This window comes from Macaca nemestrina, chromosome 1 (genome assembly GCF_043159975.1).
Source record: "Macaca nemestrina isolate mMacNem1 chromosome 1, mMacNem.hap1, whole genome shotgun sequence".
In the NCBI taxonomy this organism is placed as follows: Eukaryota; Metazoa; Chordata; class Mammalia; order Primates; family Cercopithecidae; genus Macaca; species Macaca nemestrina.
Window position 1 is genome coordinate 181,996,591 of NC_092125.1, and position 24,944 is coordinate 182,021,534.

Below are 24,944 nucleotides of genomic sequence, written 5' to 3' on the forward strand. Positions count from 1 at the left end.
CCTCCACCTCCCAGGTTCAAGCGATGCTTCTGCCTCAGCCTCCCAAGTAGCTGGGATTACAGGCATGTGCTACCACACCTGGCTAATCTTTGTATTTTTAGTAGAGACGGGGTTTCATCTTGTTGGCCAGGCTGGTCTCGAACTCCTGACCTCAAGTGATCTGCCTGCCTCAGTCTCCCAAAGTGCTGGAATTACAGGAGTGCCCCACCACACCTGGCCCCCTTTTCTTAATATTCAACTATATGCATTCTGTGAAGACAACAGGAATTAAAGGAAGAGACAGAAAACTAAGCTAAATAGGGAATCTACTTGTCAATGTCCTTAAGAAATAAGCATCTTAAGTATTCCAGAGAGAAAGACTAGAGAACACAGAATAGGTCAAATGTCTCAGGCTGGTGATAAGAGAAGCAGTATGCCGTGGATAAAACCACAGACCTTGACAATGGGAGCTGAAATGACTCAAGGTGACAAAATACCTAATCCCATGAAAAAAGGCTACAGAAGGGGACTATTCCTATACCAGGAATATTAGGGAATAGGATCAAACATTTATTCATTTCTTTCCCTGAAGCTATCTGGATGAACCCCAACTCTATCCAAATTCTATCTACTTGAATTACTTTACTTATTCCTCAGTGTCAGATGGGGTACGAAATTTTATCTCCATTTTCAAATATGGAAAGCGTCTCCAGAGAGTATAATGACTTGCCCAAGGTCACACAAAAAGTTAACAGCAGATCCAGTACCAGATCACCATTGGCATGGTACCTGGCTATTCCATGACAGCAAATACAGACATACTTCAGTGGGTAAGCACATGCAGAAACAGCTCATTCTGGTTAACGTAATTTGTGGTTAACTGAGTTAACCTTCTAACTTGTGATGTATCAAATATTTCCTGAGTCATAACTAAATACCAAAATATATGCTATATACAGCTCTGGAATATATGCCTTCAAGGCACTTATATCCAGTACAGGAAATAAAACACACAAAGAGGTGACTATAATACAAGGCGAAAAGTTATCTCTATCTGGATGAACCTTGAAAACAGTATGCTAAGTGAAAGAAGCTAGTCACTAAGGATCACATGTTACATGATTCTACTTACAAAAAAAAGTCCAGAATAGGCAAATTCATAGACTGAAAGTAGATTAGTGGTTGTTTAGTGCTGGGAGGGTTGGGGTGAAATGGGGAATGGCTGCTAACGGGTATACCAGGTTTTTTACAAGGTGATGACAACATTCTAAAATTGACTACGATGACGGTTGAACAACTCTGTGAATATACTAAAAACATAAATTGTATACTCCAAGTGGATAAATTGCATAGTATGTGTATTATATCTCAACAAAGCTGTTGCAACTCACTCCACTCTCCAATGCCTATTCTTTCTTTTGAGTTCCTTAATTAAGAACCCAAATGTAAGCTCACCAAGTCTCCTAGTCAACTCCGGTAGAAACCTCCAGGTCTGCACAACTAGGTTGTGCTCATTCTACCTCTCAACTCTGAAGTTCATCAACTCGTCTCCATCCTCTCTGCTACTTCTGTAATTCAGGCTTTCATTGTTTCTTGTTTGATAACAATCTGCCTGCCTTCAGTCTGGACACTTTACAGTTAGTTCACAGTCCTTGCTACTGCTGGAGTAGTAGTTCTAAAGCACAGACTCTTATTGGAGACTCACATGTTTAAAACCTTCCTTGGCTCTCTATGAACTAACAGATAAAGTCAGCATTACTTCATAATGTCATTCAAGGATGTTCAAAATCTGGCCGAACCAACATTTCCACTATCGTCACCCAGCTTCCTTCTGCCCCACCTCACAGAGACACCATACGAATTCAGCTTCAACATTTCTTCCACACACCTCACTCATGGAAAGAGTTCAGTGCAACAGCTGGCAGCATTAACTATTCACTGTAGTTTAGTGCTCTGTGATGACAAGATCGACGGCAGTGTTATTCAACAGAACTTTCCGCAGTGATTAAAATGTTCTGTATTTGCGCTGTTCAGTTTAATAGTCACTAGCCACAAGTGGCTGTTGAACATCTGAAATATGACTAGCATGACTGAGGAACTTATTTAAAATTTTTAAATTTCAACATAATTATTTTAATATTTAAAATGTTTAAAAACATCAAGCAATTTCACTTTTTAAGGTCACTCCTCAAGCTCTATTTCTCACTATTTGTTAAACAAAAGCAAAATCCCACATCTCCCTCTAGCTACCACCTCCCCTCACATTGCTTTCAGAGAGGAGCTTTTTGAAAATTGGCTGTACCTTGACCTTTCATCCACTCCTGCAAGCCGGCTTCCTTCCTCTCACTGCACCAAACTTCTCTCTCACAGATCTCCAATGACCACATTACTACTCTAGTTTTGTTGTACAGAACTTCTCTGGAGGCCAGGCGCAGTGGCTCACGCCTGTAATCCTAGCACTTTGGGAGGCCGAGGAGGGCGGATCACCTGAGGTCAGGGGTTCAAGACCAGCCTGGTCAATATGTTGAAACCCTGTGTCTACTAAAAATACAAAAATTAGCTGGGCATGGTGGCGCATGCCTGTAATCCCAGCTACTCAGGAGGCTGAGGCAGGAGAATCACTTCAAGGCAGAGATTGCAGTGAGCCAAGATCACACTACTGCACTCCAGCCTGGGTGACAGAGCGAGACTCTTAAAATAAATAAATAAATAAATACAAAACATTTCTCTGGAGCACCTGTTGCCCTGTTGCTGCTACAGAAACATTTCTCTCTGCGTACTTTAGATAGTCTATATGGAAGAAAACATTACTTTCTGGGCCTTTGCACTTTCCCCTCTCTAACCGAAGGCTCTTTGAAGACTCGAACCTAGCTAAGTCTCCTACTCCAATCAGGTCTTGTCATGATCCTGAGCATTATTCAATGTATATATGCACAACTGATCTGATGTTCTGGTCTCTCAGTTTCTTGATTTGTTGAATGACTCAAATGAACTACATTGCTATTCTCCATCAGTCATTTCCTATGACAAAAACCCTACACTCACACTGTCCAATATAACAGCCATTGGCCACATACTGGGTATTTAAGTTCTAATTAAAGTTAAGCAAAAATTTAAAATAAGTCCCTCAGGCTGGGTGCGGTGGCTCGCGCCTGTAATCCCACCACTTTGGGAGGCCAAGATCACCTGAGGTCAGGAGTTCAAGTCCAGTCTGACCAACATGGAGAAACCCCATCTCTACTAAAAATACAAAATTAGTTGGGCATGGTGGCGCATGCCTATAATCCCAGCTACTTGGGAGACTGAAGCAGGAGAATCACTTGAACCCAGGAGTTGGAGGTTGCTGTGAACCGAGACTGCGCCATTGCACTCCAGCCTGGGAAACAAGAGCGAAACTCTCTCTCAAAAATAAATAAATAAATAAAATAAGTCCCTCAGTCACACTAGTCATATTTCAAATGTTCAACAGCCACTTGTGGCTGACTGTGAAACTGAACAGCACAAATACAGAACATTTTAATCACTGCAGAAAGTTCTGTTGGATAACACTGCCGTGAATCTTATCATCACAGAGCACTAAACCACAGTAAATAGTTAATGCTGCCAGCTATTGAACTGAACTCATTTTCATGAGTAAAGCATTATACTAAGCATTTTACACATACTATCTCACCTGAAAATAACACTACACTGAAATGTAACATATATACAAATCATAAGTGTACAAGCTCAATGAACAGAAGAGCTCCCCTTGTAACACTTCCTAATCATTAACCCAACCCTCCATTCCAAAGATAAATACTATCCTTAGCTCTAATATATTAAATTAGTTTAGTCTTTGAATTTATTTATTTATTTATTTATTTATTTATTTATTTATTTTTGAGACAGAGTCTCACTCTGTCGCCAAGGTTGGACTGCAGTGGCGTGATCTCAGCTCACTGCAACCTCCGCCTTCCAGGCTCAAGTGATATTTGTGCCTCAGCTTCCCGAGTAACTGGGATTACAGGCATGCACCACCACACACCCAGCTAATTTTTGTATTTTTAGTAGAGACAGCGTTCACCATGTTGACCAAGCTGGTCTCAAACTCCTGGCCTCCAGTGATCTAGCCTCTCAAAGTGCTGAGATTACAGGTGTGAGTCATCATGCCTGGCCCTGTCTTTGAATTTTATACAAATGGACTCATACCACTTATTTTTCTTTGTGTCTGGCTTCTTTCATGCACCATGTTTGTAAGATTCATCCATACTGTTGTATGAAACAGTAGTTTGTTCATTTTTATTGCTATATATATCATTCCTCTTATAGATCCACAATGATCAATTCCATTGTGGATGGACATTTATGTTCTTTTCAGTTTTACATTATTAGAATAAAGCTCCTATGAATATTCTTATTCAAATCTGTTGTTATACATATATTTATATTAAATACAGATCTAGGAGAGTAAATTTCCTTGGTCACAGGATATGCATATATCAGTTTTAGAGATACTATCAAACGGTCCTCAAAAGTGATTGTGTCAACTATACTCCCATCAGCGGTATACGACAGTTTCAACTGTTCCACTAACTTCACTAACACTTTTTTACCTTAGTTATTCTCGGCAAGTAAGCAGTGACATTTCGTACTGGTTTTAATTTCCACTTCCCTAGTAACTGACAAGGTTAAGTATCTTTTCATGGTTTCTGACCATTTGAATATCCTCTTTTGTGAAATAGTTTGTTTCTTCTCCATTGACAAGACTGGACTATCTTTTTCTCATTACTTGTAGTTCTTTCTATATCATGGGTATGAGCCCTTCAATGGTTATAAATTAAGCAAGTATCTACTTCTACTCTGTTGCCTGCTTTTGCACTCACATAATGATATCTTTTGATGAAGAATTCTTAACTTTAAAGTAGTACAATGTATTGACTTTCCATTTTATAGTTCTGCTTTCTACATCTCCTTTAAGAAGTCTTTCCCAGTCCCAAGGCTATGAAAATATTCTCCTACATTATCTTCTGGAAGGCTTTACATTTGGATATCAGGTAGAGTAAATCCTCCAATTAAAAAAAAATTTTTTAAATAAATAAACATCATCAACACAGTCATAGCTAGCCATCCCCAAAGGGGCAGATGAAAGCAAATCACCATTTATACTGGGTTCTGTATGCTGGCTGAGAAGGCAGGAATCAGGAATGGATATTCTTGGCTCTTTATAAATTTTTAGTCAGCTACACACATTACACATACACACACACACACACACACACAAACACTTGCCAGCATAATGACTCAAATGACTGGAAATAAACTGGGATTTGCCAGTCTAAATAAATAGACTGCCATTTATTTAGGCATTTTTTAATTTCAATAATGTTTATCATTTCCTGAGTAGAGGTCTCACTCATCTTTTGTTAATATTTATTCCTAAAAATTTGATGCCTTTTGATGCTATTATAAATGTTCTCCATTTCAAAAAATTCATGTTCTCATTGCTAGTTGTCAGTATACAGAAATATCATTGATTTTTATATAATAACTTTGTATCCGGTTATCTTGCTAGATTCAATTCTCAATTTTAATAGCTATATCCATAGATTCTTTTGGATTTTCCATATGCTCAGTTGAGTTGCTGTGAATAACAGTCTTATTACTTCTACTCCAAGCCTTATACCTTATATGTCTTTTATTGCTTTATTCATTGGCTAGGACTCCCAACAACAAAAGCAGTCATTGGGTAAAAATTCTAAACCTTCCTGCTATGCCCTCCCACCTGAAGACTCACTTGCATCTAAACCCAGCATGCTTCCTTTCCACTTATCATAATGAAAAAGGCATCCATTCTTCTATCTAAAACCCAGTCCTTCCACACTCATGCCCCATATCCCTGCCAATTTTCAATTTCTGTCTCTCTCTTCCTGGTCTCTATTTCTCTTCTCGGTCTCTCTCTCTCTCTCTTTCTCTCTTTTTCCCAACTGCATTTACACATACTCAAGACTCAAGTCTTTACACTCTTTAGCAGCAGCCCTTTTCAATTCCATGTCTTCATCTAGCAATTGGCTAGCCTCTCTCATTCCCTTTTAGTCAAGATTATTCAGCTGTCCAATCCTTAGTTTATAATTTATTTTAATCTTCTATTCCTTGAAGGATACGTTACACATCAAGGTGACCTTCACACAAGGTGACCATACGACCTGGTTTGCCTGGAACAATCCTGGATTATTCCTGTTGCCCTGACTCAGTAATGAATAGATCCCCCTTTCATTCTCAAGCACTTCTGGCTTAAGGGATGTGGTCACTTTCCGCCACAGCCTAGCCTACAAGGCCCTTAGTGATTTGCTCCATGCCTACCTCTCTATTCTACACTTAAATAGCTTAAGGTTTACCAATTGCCCCAAGTTCTCTCCTACCACCATTTTTTGCACATGTTCCCTCTGCCTGAGACATCCTTCCTCTCCCTTTATCTGGGTCTAGAGTACTTTTTTGTTTATATCTGGTAGAGCAAAAATTCCTTTGATAATATATATATGAAATGGTGTTCTGTTGTTAAGAAAAGTTATTTGTTATACTAACCCACAAAAATACCAATGTTTTTCTTTCAACTCCACTTTTATGACTCCCATTATGCCAACATAATAAACATATATATCTTTCAGTGACCTCTCATGATTTTTTTCTGAAGGTTTCAGATGGTCAACTTCTTAAAGTTCTATCAGTACTTGAGGTCAACAAAGTGCCTGTTGCTCCAGGGTCACACTATCAAGGCACCAAACAGAAACTAGAGCTACACAATCTTGTCCTACTGGATGAATATGCTGACTTTCCCTCTTTTCCTTTTTTTTTTCTATACACACAGACATACTTCAGACATGAATCATCATTCTGATGCCAAAGACAGAAAGATAGTTTTGCTCTCATGGCTTGAGAGGGGAAAAAAAGGAAAGAAACAGAATTCTGGCTATTTTGGGGCCAATCTCCCTTTGCAAAAAGAAGAGAAAAGTAGGCTGGTGAATTGGTTCCAAAAATAATTAAAAAGAATGATGACTCCTCTGGGACACAGATTGCTCACAGGCTCCTAAAAGGAATGTAGACAGTGCTAAGAATACACAGCATAGCTACTCCCATTATAACTCCACAACCACATACTTTTCATCACTGCTTAAATGACACTGGAAGTCTACTTACATTCACATGGTGCAATTAAATATGGTCCCTGAGATTTAGGCAGAACAGATCATTACTCTTTTTTAGAGATTAAGAAACTGGGACTCAAGTTTAAAAAAAATTTTTTTAAGTTTGCCAAAGGTCCAACAACTAAAATGGAGAAGAATTCTAGGTCTTGCAAACCCTGATTTAAAGCCTGTTCTTAACAGGACATGGTGACAGTAAACAATATTCACTAATTACTTCAACAAACTTACTAAATACCTATTCTGGACCAAGAACAGTAACAGCCAGGGGATACAAAACATGTCTATGCCCTGGAGGAACATATGGTCTAGAGAGGAGTGAGAGAATCAATAATATAGCAGGGAGCAGAATGGCTTGAGGTTCAACCTGCTCACTAAAGAAGACGCTGCATGGAGGACCTACTTTAGCATCATTCATTCATTGATTCAACAAGTATTTATTGAATTTTTAGGCACTGTCCTAGGTGCCAGTAACAGATTGGTAAACAATTTGCTTTGCTTTTGCATTCAACATTTTACCTTCTTGTTCCCCCTTACATGAATTGAAAGTATGTAACTTGTCTACATTTTGAGAATTCTTTTGTCTTTTTTACCAATTTGTATGCATTTGGGGGGATTTTTTTGTCTTCTTTATTAATATGCAGGAGTTATTTATATATACACGGAATATTAATCCTTTGCCAATTGATGTAAGTATTTTCTCTTCTGTCCATGAGTTGTCTTTTCCCTTTTACTGTGGTATCTTTTTTTGTTCAAAGGTTTTAAATTTTGAATGTTGTCAAATCCACAAATATTTGCCATTGTGGTTTATGCTTTCTGCTCTATCTCGACATCATAAAGATATCACCTATGCTTTTTTTCTAAGTTTAAAATTTCATTTTATACCTCTTATACATCTGAAATTTGTTTTTGTGTATCACATTGGGTAAAGAGTAATATTCTTTTTTTCATATGGACACCCAATTGATCCAGCTTCATTTACAAAGTGATAATGTCTGATTTGTAATGCTCTATCATATACCAAATTTCCAGCTTATTCCAAGGCCCAAATCCAAATGGTTCTGTTTTTCAGCTTTCTCTTCCACTAATCTATTTCTTTCTCTTATAACACCACCATACCATTTTAATTACCATAGTTTCATTTAAAAACCTTAATATCTGGAGCAGCAAGTCCACCAACACCTTATTCTTTAAAAATATCTCTCCACTTTCCCAAATTTTAAATGACTTTTAGAATCACCTTGTCAAGTTCTTTGATAGTCTAATTTTGTTGATGTATACTTTTTTGAGAAATTATCCATTTTTCATGTAAGCTTTCAAATTTATTGGCAACATATATTTGTAGTAGCTTCCTGCCAATTTTTCATCTCTACTATTATGTACTTATCTTTTTCCATTCTTAATATTATTTGTGCCTTTGTTTTTTTCCTCCCAATCTAACGGGGGTTTATTTTATTACTGTTCTCACAGAATCACAGTTCAGTTTGTTTATGCTCTCTACTGTTTATTTCCCATTTCATTAGTGTATTCTTTTTGTTATTTTCTTCTTTCTATTTCCTCTGCTATTACTTTTCTTTTCCTAATTTTAAAAATGTAATGCTTAGATCATTAATTCTCAATCTGTCTTGTAATATATTCATTTAAGATTATAAATCATAGACTTCCATAGATGCAGTTTTAACATGTGGTTTTCTCATTATTGTTCAGATTTAGATATTTCACGATTTCTATTATGATTTCTACTTTCACCAATGAATCATTCAGAAGTATATGTCTGAGGTGGGTGGCTACTGTTTCGTCAAGGACCCTTTAGAATTTCTAATTTATTCCATTGTTGTCAAAGAATGTTATCTATGTGATACCGTGTCTTTGGTATGCTCTTTTTCCATAATAATTTAATTTATTTTCTTAGTATTCTATGTCTGACATTAATTCTGTTTCCCAGCTTTCTTATGGTTAGCACTTGCCTGGAATATATTCTCGCATCACTTTCTCTTTCATTTAATTTTTAATTTGTAATTATGAAATAGTATAAACATTCATAAAATATAGCACTAATGACATCTACGTACCAATCACAGAGGTTAAATAGATGTTTACATCTTGCCCAAGGGAGGATATTTTCAATATTAAATTCATAGAGAAGGGAAAGAGCTTACAAAAAGGCTACTGAATTGACAAGAAAAGCCAGAATGAATAGAGTGACTTTTCACAGTGAAATGACAAGACAATTGATAAAAGTTCTTACAGGATACAGATCCAAGGGAAAAAGGAAGACATTCTTAAGGTTATACAGTAACCTAAAACTAACATCTTATAGAATTGTGGAAAAAAAAAAAAAGTCATGGTATCAATGAAATAGGGCACTAGCAGAAGTCATTACTGTAAATATTAATATTCTGTCATGGTGCACCACTGACCTCTCTCATGAGAGACTAAAAGAAAAGAGAATAGATAATGCATCCCTCAGGAAATCACATTCAATTCTGATACCCAGTACAACAGGTAAATGGAATACTCAGTTTCACTGGATGGAGTAAAAGAGGGTTACTCTAAATCATATGTGGATTAATAGTTTTCAAAGATGTACAACACATTTACCATTAAAACCTTGTTTAATATAATTCATTTTTCTTTGGTGATTCCTAAGGCCCTTTAGAATTCTTCAGCATCTGGGATTCATCTGTATTAACAGAAATTACGAATTACAAAAAAAACCTACCATTCATTTAGATCCTATTAAGCTCCAAACACTGTGTTTGAGTACTTTTCAAATTTTACTAACTAAATTTGGTACTCACAATACTATGAGTAAATGGCATGATGCCTAGCCCACAGATAATGGAAAATAGGGCTCAGAGTTGAAAAGTTGCCTCAAATCACAATGCCAGAATATGGCAGAATCTAAATCTGAATTTCATTATATACATGCCCTGTATTTGTTTTTGCCACTACACCCTACTTTTTTTTTTTTTCTTTGAGACAGGGTCTTCCTCTGTTACCTAGGCTGGAGCGCAGCAGTATGATCTCAGCTCACTGCAGCCTTGACCTTCTGCACTCAAGTGATCCTCCCACCTCAGCCTCCCAAGTAGCTGGGACTAGAGGTGTAAGCCACCACACCCAGCTGATTTTGTTCATTTTTTTTTGTAGAGAAGAGGTCTCATTATGTTGCCCAGGCTGGTCTCAAACTGCTGAACTCAAGTGATCCTCCTGCCTCACCCTCCCAAAGTGCTGGATTACAGGCATGAGCCACCAAGCCCGGGCCACACTGCCTCAAATGTTGTCATGTCTCCATTTTCCAGATATTATCTGAAAATGCCAATGTTTTCTTTTTGACTAGTATGGGAAGGGATCAGACCACAGGACCCAATCAACATTTTACTTCTTCATCAAGGAAAGGGCACCATCTAGTGGCACACACTTCGTAACCAACACAAAGAAAGTTTTTCACTTTTCTGCTTTCCTCCTCTGGTTTTACACTGCCTTACAATAACTTACGGTATCTGAATTCACTCTTCTAGTCCAGAGGAATGGGAGCCTAGTAACATTAAGAATTGAACAGGGCTTTGAAATAAGACCCAAGTCCAATCTCAGATTCACCATTTCTATGTGACCTTGATAAGTTACTAAGAGTAGTTTGAGTCTCAGTCTCATTATCTGTAAAATGAAATATGAGCATTTACCTACCAGGGTTATGATGGGAATGTGTATGAAAATTATCTAGCACAGCACCTGATCTGGGTTTCCTCTATGGTTCCTTTCTCCATTCTCCTTTTATGTACCCTATATTCACACGGGTGTTTTGCTTTGTTTTTTTAGAAAATATATCATACCACTGGCTCATATTATGTTTAAGTAACTCCCACAGTTCTTTTGTATGCAAACCATAGTAAAGGCAAATTTCCCAACACTTACTGATTATTTTTATAAATACACAAAATTAACAATAAGCATTTTTGAGTATTTATTATGTGCCAGGCAATTGTGACAGTGAATAAGAACTTATTATCCAAGTGGAGAAAACAGAAAAATTAACATGTAATACAATGTAACAAGTAATTTCACGGCTCTAAATTACAAATACAAAAAAATAGGCCGGGCATGGTCGCTGGTGCCTGTAATTCCAATGCTTTGGGAGACTGGGTTAGGAGGACTGCCTGAGGCCGGGAGTTAGGAGACTGAGTTAGGAAGACTGCCTAGGCAACACAGTGAGATCTTATCTCTTAAAAAAAAAAAAATTTTTTTTTAATTAGCCGGGTGTGGTGGTGCACACCCGTAATTCTAGCTACTCAGGAGGTTGAGGTAGGAGGATTGCTTGAGGCCAGGAATTTGGGGATGTAGTGAGCTATAATTGCACTCCAGCCTGGGTGACAGAGCAAGATCCTGTCAAAAGTTGGGGAGAGAGCAAGGAGGGGGAGGAGAAGCAGGAGACGGAGAAGAAGGAAAAACAAAGTAGAGGATGGGGAAGAATTAAACCTGTTAGAAGTAAGTGGATCAAAAAGGCTTCACAGATGAGGTAGCATTTGAAAAGTCTCTTAAGCAAAGAGCTCATCAGATAGAGGGTGCAGAACTTCCATGATATACGAAAAAAAAAAGTCAGAAGCAATAAGGAATGAAGAAGCACAGTGAGGGAACAGGAAGAAACATAGCGTGAATCAAATATAGGATGGGATGGAAGGGGCACAGGCAAGATCAGTAGTGCCGTCAGTGATAGCTCATTAAGCTCATTTGGAATCTAGATGCAGTGTCTATCACCACCATATTCATCATCATCATTGTCATCATTGTTGTCATCCATAGCAGTTACCATTTCCTACACATACATAATTGCTAAGCCTCACAGCAACCCTACCAGTTATATCATGGTATCCTCATAAAAGTTAAGAAATTTGCCCAATGTCAGAGTCAGTAAGGGAAGAGCTGAGTAAAATTCAGCCCCAGGTCTCTCTGATTGTTTCTACACCGGTGGTCCCTCTTGGTTACACAACATAATTACCTGGATAATCTGTTTAAAAATAAAGGTTCGAGAACACTGCACTAAAGCAGCCTATCTAGAAGGTTGACTTGGTAACTGTATTGTAAACAAACCCTCCAGATATTTCTTGACTAAGAAGCCTCGGCAGTCTAATTTTTGGAAAATACCACAAAGCCTAGTAAAATGCACGTGTGCGCACACAGTGGGACAAACACACACATACACGCTTCTAAGTAATAAGTTCCATCTATGTGCCAGGACCTAATCCTCACAAAATTCTGCAAGAAGAGTATTATCTCCACCTTAAAGAAGAGGAAACTCAAGCTCAGGAAGCTTATGATAGCTTCCCTTTTCCAGTCAACAAAGCGATGGGATTCAAACACAGGTATATTTGGTTCTTCTCTGTCATGCTGTGTAGTAGGCAGAATTTTAAGAAAGACTCTCACAGACCCTTGCCCCTGTATAATCTCCTCCCCTTTGAATATGGATGAAAACGGTGAATATGATGATATCGCAGGAGTAATTATGTTATATTACATGGCAAAAGGGAGATTATCTGGTGGACCTAATCTGATATTATCACATGAGGTCTTTTAAAAGCAGAGCATTTTCTGCAGCTGATAGCAGAATGGGAAGTCAGAAAGATTCAGAGCACCAGAAGGATTCAATGCACATCACTGACATGAAGATGGAGGGGTCTAGGCCACGTGACCAAGAATATGTGTAGCTTCTAGAAGCTAAAAGCAGAACACAACTGATAGCCAACAACAAAAACAGGGCCTCAGTTCTACAACCACAAGGAACTGAATTCTGCAAATGCCCTGAATGAGCCTGGACGAGGACTCTTCTTCAGAGCCTCCAGATAAGGGCCCAGCCCAGCCAACTCCTTGGTTTCAGTCACATGAGACCTTAAGCGCAAAACCCAACTGAGATGTCTGACCTATAAAACTGTGAAATAAATGGGTGCTTTTATGTGTATGGTAAAACATACTAACATGAAATTTATTATTTTAACCATTTTTAAGTGTACAGTTCAGTGGCATTAAGGACATTCACACTGTTCATGATGTGATGATCACCATCATCACCATCCATCTCCAGAGTTTTTTCATCTTTCCAAACTGAAAACTCCCTACTCATTAAACACTAAGTCCCCATCTCCCCTACTCCTGAACCCTGGAAACCACGATTCTACTTTCTGTCTCTGATTTTGGCTACTCTAGGTGTCCCACATAAGTGGAATCATACCATTTTTGTCTTTTTGTAACTGGCTTATTTCACTTAGTCTAGTGTCCTTAAGGTTCATCTATGTTGCAGCATGTGTCAGAATCTCCTTCCTTTATAAGACTGAATAATAATAATAATAATAGACTGTATTTATACACCACATTTTTTATCCATTCATCAGTGGATGGACACTTGGATCCTTTCCACCTCTTGGCTGCTGTGAATATTGCAAATAATGCTTCTATGAACATGGATATATAAGCATCCGTTTCAGTCCCTGCTTCAATTCTTTTGGAAATATATATAAGTGGTTGTTTTTGAAGCCAATTCATTACCTTTAAAATTTGGTAAATAAAAGGAAATAATCAAGCACTCATCTTGCCTATTTTAACTGCACCACTGGGTAACCAAGTAATAGGTGAAATGTCTCCTTATAAAATTATTTCTGATAAAAATTAAAACAAAATGATAGACTGTCATCATTTTGCAACCCTCAATGAGTTAATGGGTGTAGGCACTGAATGTCAATAGCTGCTAATATCAACAAAGGGCAAAAACTAGACATCATGTTCTTCCTACTAAAGGAACACACCACCACCTACAGTCTTGCCAAAGGGATCAAACCTAAGTCTGATCCAGTCTCTGGATTCAGCTGCCAATTTGCAGCAAAAACAATGGACAAAGGAATATAGCGAACTGCACCACTGTTGCAATCAGTAAAATCTATACTATGGAAAATTCTTACAGGTCAAAGGGTCTGGATTCTTTTGTTTTTTTCTTTTTTTTTTTTTTTTTTTTTTTCAGACAGGGTCTCAGGGTCTCACTCTGTCACCCAGGCTGGAAGGCAGTGGCACAATTATGGCTCACTACAACCTTGACTTCCTGGGCTCAAGCGATCCTCCTGCCTCAGCCTCTCAAGTAGCTGGGACTATAAGCATGTGTCACCACATCCAGATAATATTTTTTAATTTTTTGTAGAGATGGGGATCTCACTATGTTTCCCAGGCTGGTCTCAAACTACTGGGCTCAAATGATCCTCTGCCTCGCTTGGCCTCCCAGTGTTGGGATTAAAGGCGTGAGCTACAGCACCCAGTTGCTCCGGATTCTTCAAAAGACAAATTGTAAACAAAAGACATCAAGTTAAATAAATAGGTAAGAAAACTATAGGACTTACGGATGCACATTTGGGTAAAAAAGTTATAACCAAATACAAGAAGTGATTACTTTAGGAGACACATAAGGGATGTAATTTATTTAACTTGGGCATGTGGAGAGGCTTCAGGTACAGCTGGCAATATTCTATTTCTTAAGATGGTAGTTAGAAGGGTTAATAATTAATTAAGCTATATTTAAAAGCAAAAACAAAAAAAGACAGACAAAACCAGTGGATTAACTGTAACAATGAGACAGTGGCCTAAATCCAGATGGAATTCAACTGCAGTGCTCTCTCAAGACAGTTCTGCCAAAGTCTCACTACTGAACCTATCTCAAGCCAAAAGAGCAGTTAATACCAGACTGACTGGTGACTGAGGTCAACAGCAAGTGCTTAGAAAAGTAATTACACGAAGCAGACAAAAGAGAAACCAAAGGAAAATTTTAGGGAAAAAAAAAATTCAACTAGAAGTTGAATTTTTAAAAATCTTTGTGCTATCACATATATACCATCTGTTTGAAACAGGCCTGTCTCACTTCCATCCTGCAAATCTCCCATACCTACTCCTATCTCAGTGCCAGGATTTTTCTATTATAATTTAGTGTCTTTCTCAGCGTTATTTCCCAATTCTATCAAGGACTGTTAATAATGGCAATAATATGTTTACCAAATATATTCACATCTTCAAAAGTAAGGATGCAGAAAAAAAAGATGGAAGAAAGAAGTCAACAGGGTCCTGAAGAAAAGGCTCCTAGAAGCTGATAAACCTAGTTATGATAGAAGCGACTTTTCTTCATATACAATGGAATATTAGAAACTGTATCCCCAGCCATGCATTCTTTCTTGCCTTTACTTATTCAAACAATGGCGGAAATTGAAAGCAGCATGAAGCTATAGGTACGCACTATAAGGCAGCCACTAGCCACATGTGGCTATTGATCCCCTTCTCTGAAGTACAGCTAGTCCTAATTGAGATGTACCCTTTATGTAAAAGACACACTGGATTTTGAATAGTTAGTATGGAAAAAAAGATTGTAAAATATCTTAATAATTTTTTATTAATTACATGTTCAAATAATAATATTTCAGATATATTGACCTAGACAAAACATTAATTTTGCCTGTTTCTTTTTTCTTTTGAAATGTGGCTTACTAGGAAACTTTAAATTATAGATGCAGCTAACATTGTATTTCTACTGGACAGCACTGCTATATATACCATGATTAAACAGTAAATAGGAATAGGAAAAACAAAGCAGCAGCAGCTAACAGTTGGGATTTTTCCATTTTTTCTACTGTTAATATACCACCAACACTATAACTCATTTAATTTCCAGCCCTTGTCTCTTGTCTGTAAAGCAGAGGTTTAAGAAAATCAGTACATGCATTAAGTCATAAACACAACATTTAATCATGGGCCAAAATAACTGAGTTCTAGTCCTGGTTCTGATACTGACTAGCAGTTAGTTGGAGAAATTACATTTTCTCTCTGAGACTTAGATACCTGCCCCTACAATTACATAAGGAAGCTAAACTAAATTTAGACTTCCATAATTCTATCAGAATACAATTTTCTTCTTTCTGTCAAAACTGATTTTCATAAAAATGAATAAATACTCACTCTGAGTCTAACACATCCTCTGCGAGAGCCTCTCATCATTTTGTCCTTGGACTAAAAGAAAAACAAAGCAGTCAATGAATAAAACATTAACAGACTGGTAAATTGTTTTTAGAATCATCTGGGGAATAAAAGGACAAGATTTACAGTAATACCCATCCCTTCTGCCAACTCCCCTTCCAAAAAGAAATTACTTATGGACAGGAAAATACACAGATTTTAAATGAAAATGTCATACAGTCTATATAAATTAACCTAATCATAGAACTTTACACATACCTTTAATGTAACATAAATTAAATCATTATTTTCATTCCTTCTTCATTCCCTTAAGTACGAGTGTTTCTCATACTTTAGGGAGTCACAGAACCACCTAGAAGGCTAAGAATCACCTGGAGGTTTAAGAATCACTCCCAGATAATTATTTTTGTTTGTTTGTTTTGTTTTGAGATGGAGTCTCACTCTGTCGCCCGGGCTGGAGTGCAATGGTGCAATCTTGGCTCACTGCAACCTCTGCCTCCTGGGTTCAAGCGATTCTCCTGCCTCAGTCTCCAGAGTAGCTGGGAATACAGGCGCCCGCCACCACGCTCAGCTAATTTTTGTGTTTTTAGTAGCAACAGGGTTTCACCATGTTGGCCAGGTTGGTCTCGAACTCCTGACCTCAGGTGATCCACCCACCTTGGCTTCCCAAAGTGCTAGGATTACAAGCATGAGCCACTGCACCCGGCTGCCCCCAGATAATTCTGACAAAGGCAAACAGAAGACCATACCTCAAGAAGTATTGCTTTAGCTTTACCTCTGCAATTCCCTGGGTAACATTTTTGCTTCTGTGACTTCTCATCCAATGTCCCTCAGTTTGGAATTTTCTTGACCCAAATGCTCTGCCTCGTTGTCATTTCAATCACCTTAGCTCCGTCTGATTTAGATTTCCACTCTGGACTCCCAGAGTCTTCTGTGTGTTCCCCTGTTGTGGCATGCATCACCCTGTGTTATAATCGCTGGTTTACTTCACCCACAAGACTACACATTCCTTAGAGGGTAGGAATTGTATCTGACTTATGCCTCAGAACAGTGTCTGTTACATATCAGGTGCTCAAAAAACATTTACTGATGAAATGTAACTTAACCTCTCTGTGTCCCTTACTAAACTGAGCCAAGCAAAGCCTATGTTATATAAAAGTGCTATGTTTACATTCAGTAAATATTCCTAACAGTAAATTAGTCATGTGCAATACAACAAAGTAACACCTCAAATAATGGAAGTTGAAATACTTAACACTTGAACAACTGGTATTTTCCTGTACTCCACCTGTGTGAGAAAGCAGCAAAACAAGCCAATATTGTTTGATTATGTTTTAAAGATGATTATCCTGCTTGAAACCATAGATGCCCTATATCCAAAGTCTTGAGCTGTAAAATTCATGTTCAGAAGTGATTACTGAGATACTAAAGAGAGTATTCTTTTTGTTCTACCTATAAATATCAGGACTCACATATTTTAGGAAAAAAATTTCTCAATACCAAGCAGAATTGAAAAGAGTTCTTTACTAATAACACAGTTAGTGAAAGAAAACAGTTGATGAAAACATTCCTTAAGCATTTAGTAGCCCTTTGACTGTACCCTATACTTATCTTCCCTTCAAAAGTGTAAAGGAAATACACAAAAAAAATAATTAGATCTGAAAATCCCTGATGAGGTTAGAATACAAAATTAACCCAAAAAAGGTAAAACTAATATATTCATCCTTGATCCTCTTCTACTATAACACAATTTTTTAAATAAAATTACAGTAAACAGAAAAAAGGCAAGACAGGTCCCAGTGGTAATACAACTATTAGGGTTACAAATTAAAAAACACTAAGAGGGCCAATTATAATCCTAATCGTTTCCTAATTTCCTAACCCAGCACTTTCAGAGTCCGAGGCAAGAGGGTCGCTTGGGCCCAGGAGTTCAAGATCAGCCTGGGCAACATGACAAAACTCTATCTCTACAAAAACTACAAAATATTAGCTAGGTGTGGTGGTACACAGCTATAGTCCCAGCTCTCAGGAGGCTGAGAGGTGGGAGGACTGCTTGAGCCCAGGAGGTCAAGGCTGCAGTGAGCCATGACCACACCATTGCACTCTAACCTGGGCAACAAAGCAAGACCCTTTTTTCAACAACAAAAAAGAAAACACTAAGAGAGATAACTGAAAATAATTAAAACAAATACAACTAAGAAATCATCACACAAATCCAGAATGTGTGACATTCTACAAAACAATTGGCTTAGATTCTTCCAAAACATAAAAAAGACTAACATGTAAACAACTGTAATAGAGCAAAAATAAGTGTTGTGGACTCCAGAAGGCTCCTCCCTGTCAAGGAAAAAGATGAGGGAAGGAAGCAAAACTGAAATGATCAGGTTTCAAGTTTCAACCTGGGGCTTTAAAAAAGAAAGAAAGAAACAAGAAATCTGATAAAAAGAGAGGGAAGGTAGTGGGGGGAAAGGCCATTCCAAGACAAGGGAACAGCATCAGCAAAGGCACAGATGTAGAAAACTCTACTTTCCTATTCATAGGAGAGTAGATGTATAGACAACAGCATAGGGTGCAGAGAGGAACTTATAGATAAGACTGAAGGCCAGGAACAGTGGCTCACACCTGTAATCCCAACATTTTGGGAGGCCGAGGTGGGCAGATCACTTGAGTGAGGCCAGGAGTTCAAGACTAGCCTGGCAAACATGGTGAAACTCTATCTCTACTAAAAAAACAAAAATTAGCTGGGCATGGTGGTGCACGCCTGTAATCCCAGCTACTTGGGAGGCTGAAGTAGGAGAATCCCTCCCTTGAGCCTGGGAGGCAGAGGGTGCAGTGAGCTGAGATAGCGCCACTGCACTCCATCCTGGGCAACAAAGTGAGACTGTTTCAAAAAAGTTAAAATTAAACATTTTAAAAAATGAGGCTGAAAAGAAGATTACGGGGACCAGATCCTGAAGGGTCTGAAAAATACATGGAGTTAAGGAAATTTAATTTTATTCAATAGTTAATGGGGAGCTACTAAAGAGGGAAATAGCATTCTTAAAGGTGTGTTTTAGAAAAATATCACTGTTAAATATGAGGACTTGGAGAAAGGGTAATAGCAACATTAATAATAACAATAACAGAAGCAGCAGATTCTCACTCATTGCTGTCCCTTATGTAACAGGCACTTTATATACAGTAAACCTTACAAGCCTTTGCATAGTAAGAATAACTCCTATATTACAACTGAAAGTGACACTAGGGATATCAAGTAAGTTACCCAGTGTTACATACGTAAAATGTGGCTGAGTTGCATAGTTGGAAATGCCTGTCCTGCAAATCATTCTCCCAGACCTTAACTGAGCTCTAATAGCATCAAATTCTCCTCTTTCACAATAGCACAGGGCCCTCTCCCTCACTCTCCCCACTCAGCTTTAATGTGGGGCTATAGGGAAGCTGGTGTGACTGCTTCCACCAGACACAGCCTTTTCTGACAAAGGAAGCTGACCAATCACAGGACCCACTACCCCACAGGGCAGGACAGAGTCATCTCCCAGGAAGTTTTTCAACCAGGGTGAAGGGAAGAGCTCCTTCCTATCTGCTCTTGAAGCTGTGAGGTACAGAAGCCACTGGTCCTGTGCCTTCTATGTGAAGAAAGCAAGCCTACACAACAAGAGAAGCAGAGAGATGAGGAGGAAAGTCCCAGCTGCCAGCGATCTTCAGCTACATCCTGGTCTGAAGCAAATCTGTCTAAGCCAATGCCATTCACCAAATATTAGGTTATTTCTGATGAATCCTAGTAGCTTCTGGTAATGACAGAAAGGTAGCTGACATAACGCCAGCAATCCTCCTACTGAATGTTACCTTACCAATGTTCTGAAACCTGCTAACAAATGTCCTTTTTTAAGCAAACTGGCACAAATAGATATGTGGTCTACAGCCCAGTAACTGTCACTCTCTCTGCCTCCAGCTACAAGGCCCAGTACCTTAAAAAAGGACCACTCTGAAATGAATGCTACAGTCTTTTCAGCTGGATGACAAAACAGGATTACCCCCATGAAGTGGAAATATCGAACTCATATGTTCTACTCCGAAGGGGTTCTCGGGCTACTCCTGAGCTCAAGCAATCCACCTGTCTCGGCCTCCCAAAGTGCTGGGATTACAGGCACGTGCCACTGTGAATGGCCAAAAGTTGGTTCTTTAAAAAATCAACAAAATTGATAAATCATTAGCTAGACTGACCAAGGAAAAAGAAGGGGATTCAAAGTACTAAAATCAGGAATGAAAGAAAAAAACATTATTATCAATCTTACAAAAACAAAAAAACTCTAAGGAAATACAATGAACAACAAATTAGATGAAACCAACAAATTCCAAGAAAGATATAAACTGTCAAAACTGACTAAAGAAAAAGCAGAAAATCTGAATAGACATAAAATAAGTAAAAAGACTGAATTAGTAATCAAAAAACTTCTCACAAAGAAAAGTCCAGGCCCAGATAGTGAGTTCTATCAAATATTTAAAGAATTAACGACACACCTTCACAAACTCTTCCAAAATACAGAAGAGGGAACACTTTCCAATTTTTTCTATAAAGCTAGTAGTATTCTAATATCAAAACCAGAAAAAAAAATCATAGGGAAAAAACAGTATCTATTTCTAATACAGATGTAAAAATTCTCAACAAAATACTAGCGAACCAAATCCAGTAACATATAAAAAGGATTATATACTATGACCAAGTGGGATTTATCCAAAGAATACAAGGTTGAGTCAATGTATAAGAAACAATCAATATAATATACCATATTAATAAAATAAAGAACAAAAATCACATGATCATCTCAAAAGACACAGAAAAGGTACTTTTAAAAAAATCTAACACCACTTCATGATTAAAAAACCACTCAACAAACTAGAAACAGAAGGGAACTTCTTCAACTTAATAAGGGGCATCTATGAAAAGCCCACAGGTAACCTCATACGTAATGATGAAGGGTTAAAAGCTTTATACCTAAGAACAAGACAAAAATGTCTTATCTTGCCACTCCTACTCAACACTGTACTAGAGGTACTAGCCAGAGAAATCAGGCAAGAAAAAGAAATAAAGGCATCTAGATTAGAAAGGAAGAGTTTAAAGTATCTCTATTTGAAGAAGACATACCCTTACCTATAAAAAAGCCTTACATATAGAAAGACAGAACCTTACATATAGAAAATCCTAGAGGGCTGGGCGCAGTAGATCACACCTGAAATTCTAGCACTTTGGGAGGCTGAGGCAGGTGGGTCACTTGAGGTCAGGAGTTCAAGACCAGCCTGGCCAACATGGTGAAACCCCACGTCTACTAAAAATACAAAAATTAGCTGGGAGTGGTGGGCGCCTGTAGTCCCAGCTACTTGGGCGGCTGAGGCTAGAGAATCGCTTGAACCCAGGAGGTTGTAGTGAGCCGAGATTGCGCCACTGCACTCCAGCCTAGGCCACAGAGCAAAACTCCATCTCAAAAATAAAAAACAACAACAAAAAAGAAAATCCTAAGGAATCCACACCAAAAACAAACTATTAGAGCTAATAAATGGGCTCAGCAAAGTTTCAAACACAAATTCAATAACAAAAATTAATTGTATTTCTATACTTTTAGATTTAAAAAATTTGGAGCTATAACTAAGAAAACAATTCCATTTATAATAGCATCAAAATGTAAAATACTTAGTAATAAATTTAATAAAAGAAGCATAAGACTTGTACACTTAAAACTACAAAACACCACAAGGAAATTAAAGAAGACCTAAATAAACAGAAAGACACTTCATGCTCTTAGATTGAAAGACTTAGCGTTGTTAAGATGGCAGTACTCCCAAAATTGATTTACAGATTCAATATAATCCCTATCAAAATCCCAACTGCCCTTTTCTGTTGTAGAAATTAATAAGCTGATGCCAAAATTCAGTGGTTATGCAAGGGACCCAGAATAGCCAGAACAATCTTAAAAAAAAAAAAAAAAAAAAAAAAAAAAAATTGGAGGACTCACACTTCTCAATTCCAAAATGTAATACAAAACCATAGTAATAATAGACAGTGTGGTACTGACATTTGGATATGCATAGGATCAGTGGAATAGTTGGAAGTATAGAAATAAACCCATACATACAAAATCAAGTGATTTTTTTTTACAAGAGTGCCAAGACTATCCAACAGGGAATAGTCTTTCCAACAAATGATGCTTAAACCATATGTAAAAGAATGAAGCTGGATACCTACCTTATGCCATATAAAAAAGTTAACTCAAAATGGATCCAACACCTAAATTTAAAGGGTAAAACTATTAAGTTCTTAGATAAAAACGTAGGTACAAATCTTCATGACCTTGGAATCAGCAATGATTACATGATACCAAAAGCACAAGCAATAGAAGAAATATTAAAAAACTGGGCATCATGAAAATTAAAAACATTTGTACTTCAAAGAACACTATCATGCTGAGGCAGGAGGATCCCCTGAGCCCAAGAGTTTGAGGTTATGAAGAGCTATAATTGTGCCACTGCACCACAGCCTGGGCAACAGAATGAGGCCCTGTCTTTAAAAAACAAACAAAAAACACTATCAAGACAGTGAAAAGACAAACCAAACAATGGGGGAAAATATTTGCAAATCATATGTATCTGGGTAGGGGTGTAGTATCGAGAATATATAGAGAACTCATACAACTCAACAATAAAAAGACAACCCAATTTAAAAATGGGCAAAGGATGTGAATAGATATTTTGCCTAAGAAAACCAAGTTAAGAAGATAGTTTCAGCTGGTGATAAGCGTTAAGAAAATAAAGGAGGGTGATTGTCTTAGTGCATCTTGTGCTACTGTAACAGAATACCGGAGACTGCATAATTTATAACAGAAATTTATTTTCTCACAGTTTTAAGGGGCTGGGAATTCCAAAATCCAAGCACCAGCATCTGGTGAGAGTCTTATTTATCACAGAGCACAGGGTGGAAAGGCAAAGAGCACAAGTGAGCGAGTCTTTTGTGATGGTGTTGATCTGTTCACAAGGGGACTGCCTAAACACTTTCCATTAGCCCCCACTTCCCAACATTGTCGCAGTGTTGCAGTTAAGTTTCCAACACATGAATGCCGGGGGACACATTTAAATTAGAGCAGTGATGATCAGAAAGTTATTTTTGGGAAAGGAGGTTCTACTTTAACTTAAGTAGCTTGAAAAAACTCTTCAAGGAGTTGATACAAGAACTGAGATTTGAATTAGAGGACCCAGTGAAGTGAAGAATCTGGGGGCAAAGTCCCAGGCAGAGGGAAGAGCAGGAAATGATTCCTCAGTAGACTTGCTCTCCCATCTCGGCAAGGGCTATTTCACATTTTCTCCACTCTCTCCCTCAGTACATCTCCACCTGGCTTTCTCACAGGCATTTAAAACTCAACATGGGCTGGGCGCGGTGGCTCACGCCTATAATCCCTGCACTCTGGGAGGTCGAGGCGGATGGATCGCATGAAGTCAGGAGTTCGAGACCAGCCCGGCCAACACGGTGAAACCCCATCTCTACTAAAAATACCAAAATTAGCTGGGTGTGGTGGCACACGCCTGTAATCCCAGCTACTAGGGAGGCTGAGGCAGCAAGAATTGCTTGAACCTGGGAGGCAGAGGTTGCAGTGAGCCAAGATTGCACCACTACACTCCAGCCTGGGCAACAGAGCGAGACTCTACCTCAAAAACCAAACAAAACGAAACAAAACTCAACATGTATAAAACTAACTCATGATCCTGTCTCTCTTCCATCCAATCAATCAAAGTCCCCTCATTTCTGTCTCATAACAACTCTCAAATCTTCTTTCATGAGGTCATAATTGAAAAAGAAAACAAACTCTCAAAGCCTTCCATTTAACCTCATCTCTACTATCAACCACCCCAATCCAGCCCTCTAAAATACATCCCGATATTGTATCACCTTCTTCTTCTTTTTTTTTTTTTTAGACAAGGTCTCACTCTGTTGCCCAGGCTGGAGTGCACTGGCACAATTTTGGGTCACTGTAACCTCTGCCTCCCAAGCTCAAGTGTTCTTCCCACCTCAGCCTCCAGAGTAGCTGGGACTACAGGCACGTGCCACCACACCCAGCTAATTTTTTTTTTCCTTGTAGAGAAGGGGTTTCACCTTGTTGCCCAAGCTGGTCTCAAACACCTGGGCTCAAGCAATCCACCCACCTCAGCCTCCCAAAGTGCTGGGACTACAGGAGTGAGCCACTGTACCCAGCCTGTATCACCTTCTAATTCTTCTCTATCTCTTCTTCCTCTCCTCCAATCCTTTCTCCACACAGGAGCCAGGAGTCTTTTCAAAACATGAATCTGATCGGGTTACTTTTTCGATTGAAAGACAAAACAAGCAAGCAAGCAAGCAAGCAAAAAAAAAAAAAAAAAAAAAAAAAGTACTTCATGGCTCTATATTGCACTTAAAATAAAATGCACATTTATTAATTTGCTCTCTATAGAGACCCTGCTTGGCCTGGCTCTAGCCTACCTCAAAAGACCCCATCATCCCTGGACCCCAGCCACACTAATCTTTCAGTTCCCTGAACCAGCCAATCACTTTCTCTCCTAAGGACTTTTACATGGATTGTTCTCATTGCCTGAAGTGCCTTTACTCATCTACCCTCACTCCTTTTACTGGCTAATTCCTACTTAACCTCAGTTCCCTAAGAAGGGAAGCTTTACCTGAACCTCTAGAGCAGATTACCCTTCACTTCTAACAAGGGTATAATAAAACGCTTTTTTTCCCATAATACTGTGGGAAAATAAAATCCTATG

General features: G+C 38.3%; 1 protein-coding gene across 6 annotated transcripts in view; it reads right to left on the bottom strand.

Moving 5' to 3' along the window:
- Window positions 1-24,944, bottom strand: part of LOC105495044 (oxysterol binding protein like 9) — a 166,611-nt gene that overhangs the window by 114,311 nt on the left and 27,356 nt on the right. For 5 of the 6 annotated variants that reach the window (XM_011764183.3, XM_011764181.3, XM_011764179.3 and 2 more), the window contains exon 2: window positions 16,137-16,187. In XM_011764183.3, coding sequence (XP_011762485.1) covers window positions 16,137-16,187 — 51 coding nt within the window. Of the gene's footprint in view, window positions 1-16,136; window positions 16,188-16,903; window positions 16,923-24,944 lie in introns of those variants that run through there. The other variant, XM_011764184.3, reaches the window with a different exon arrangement.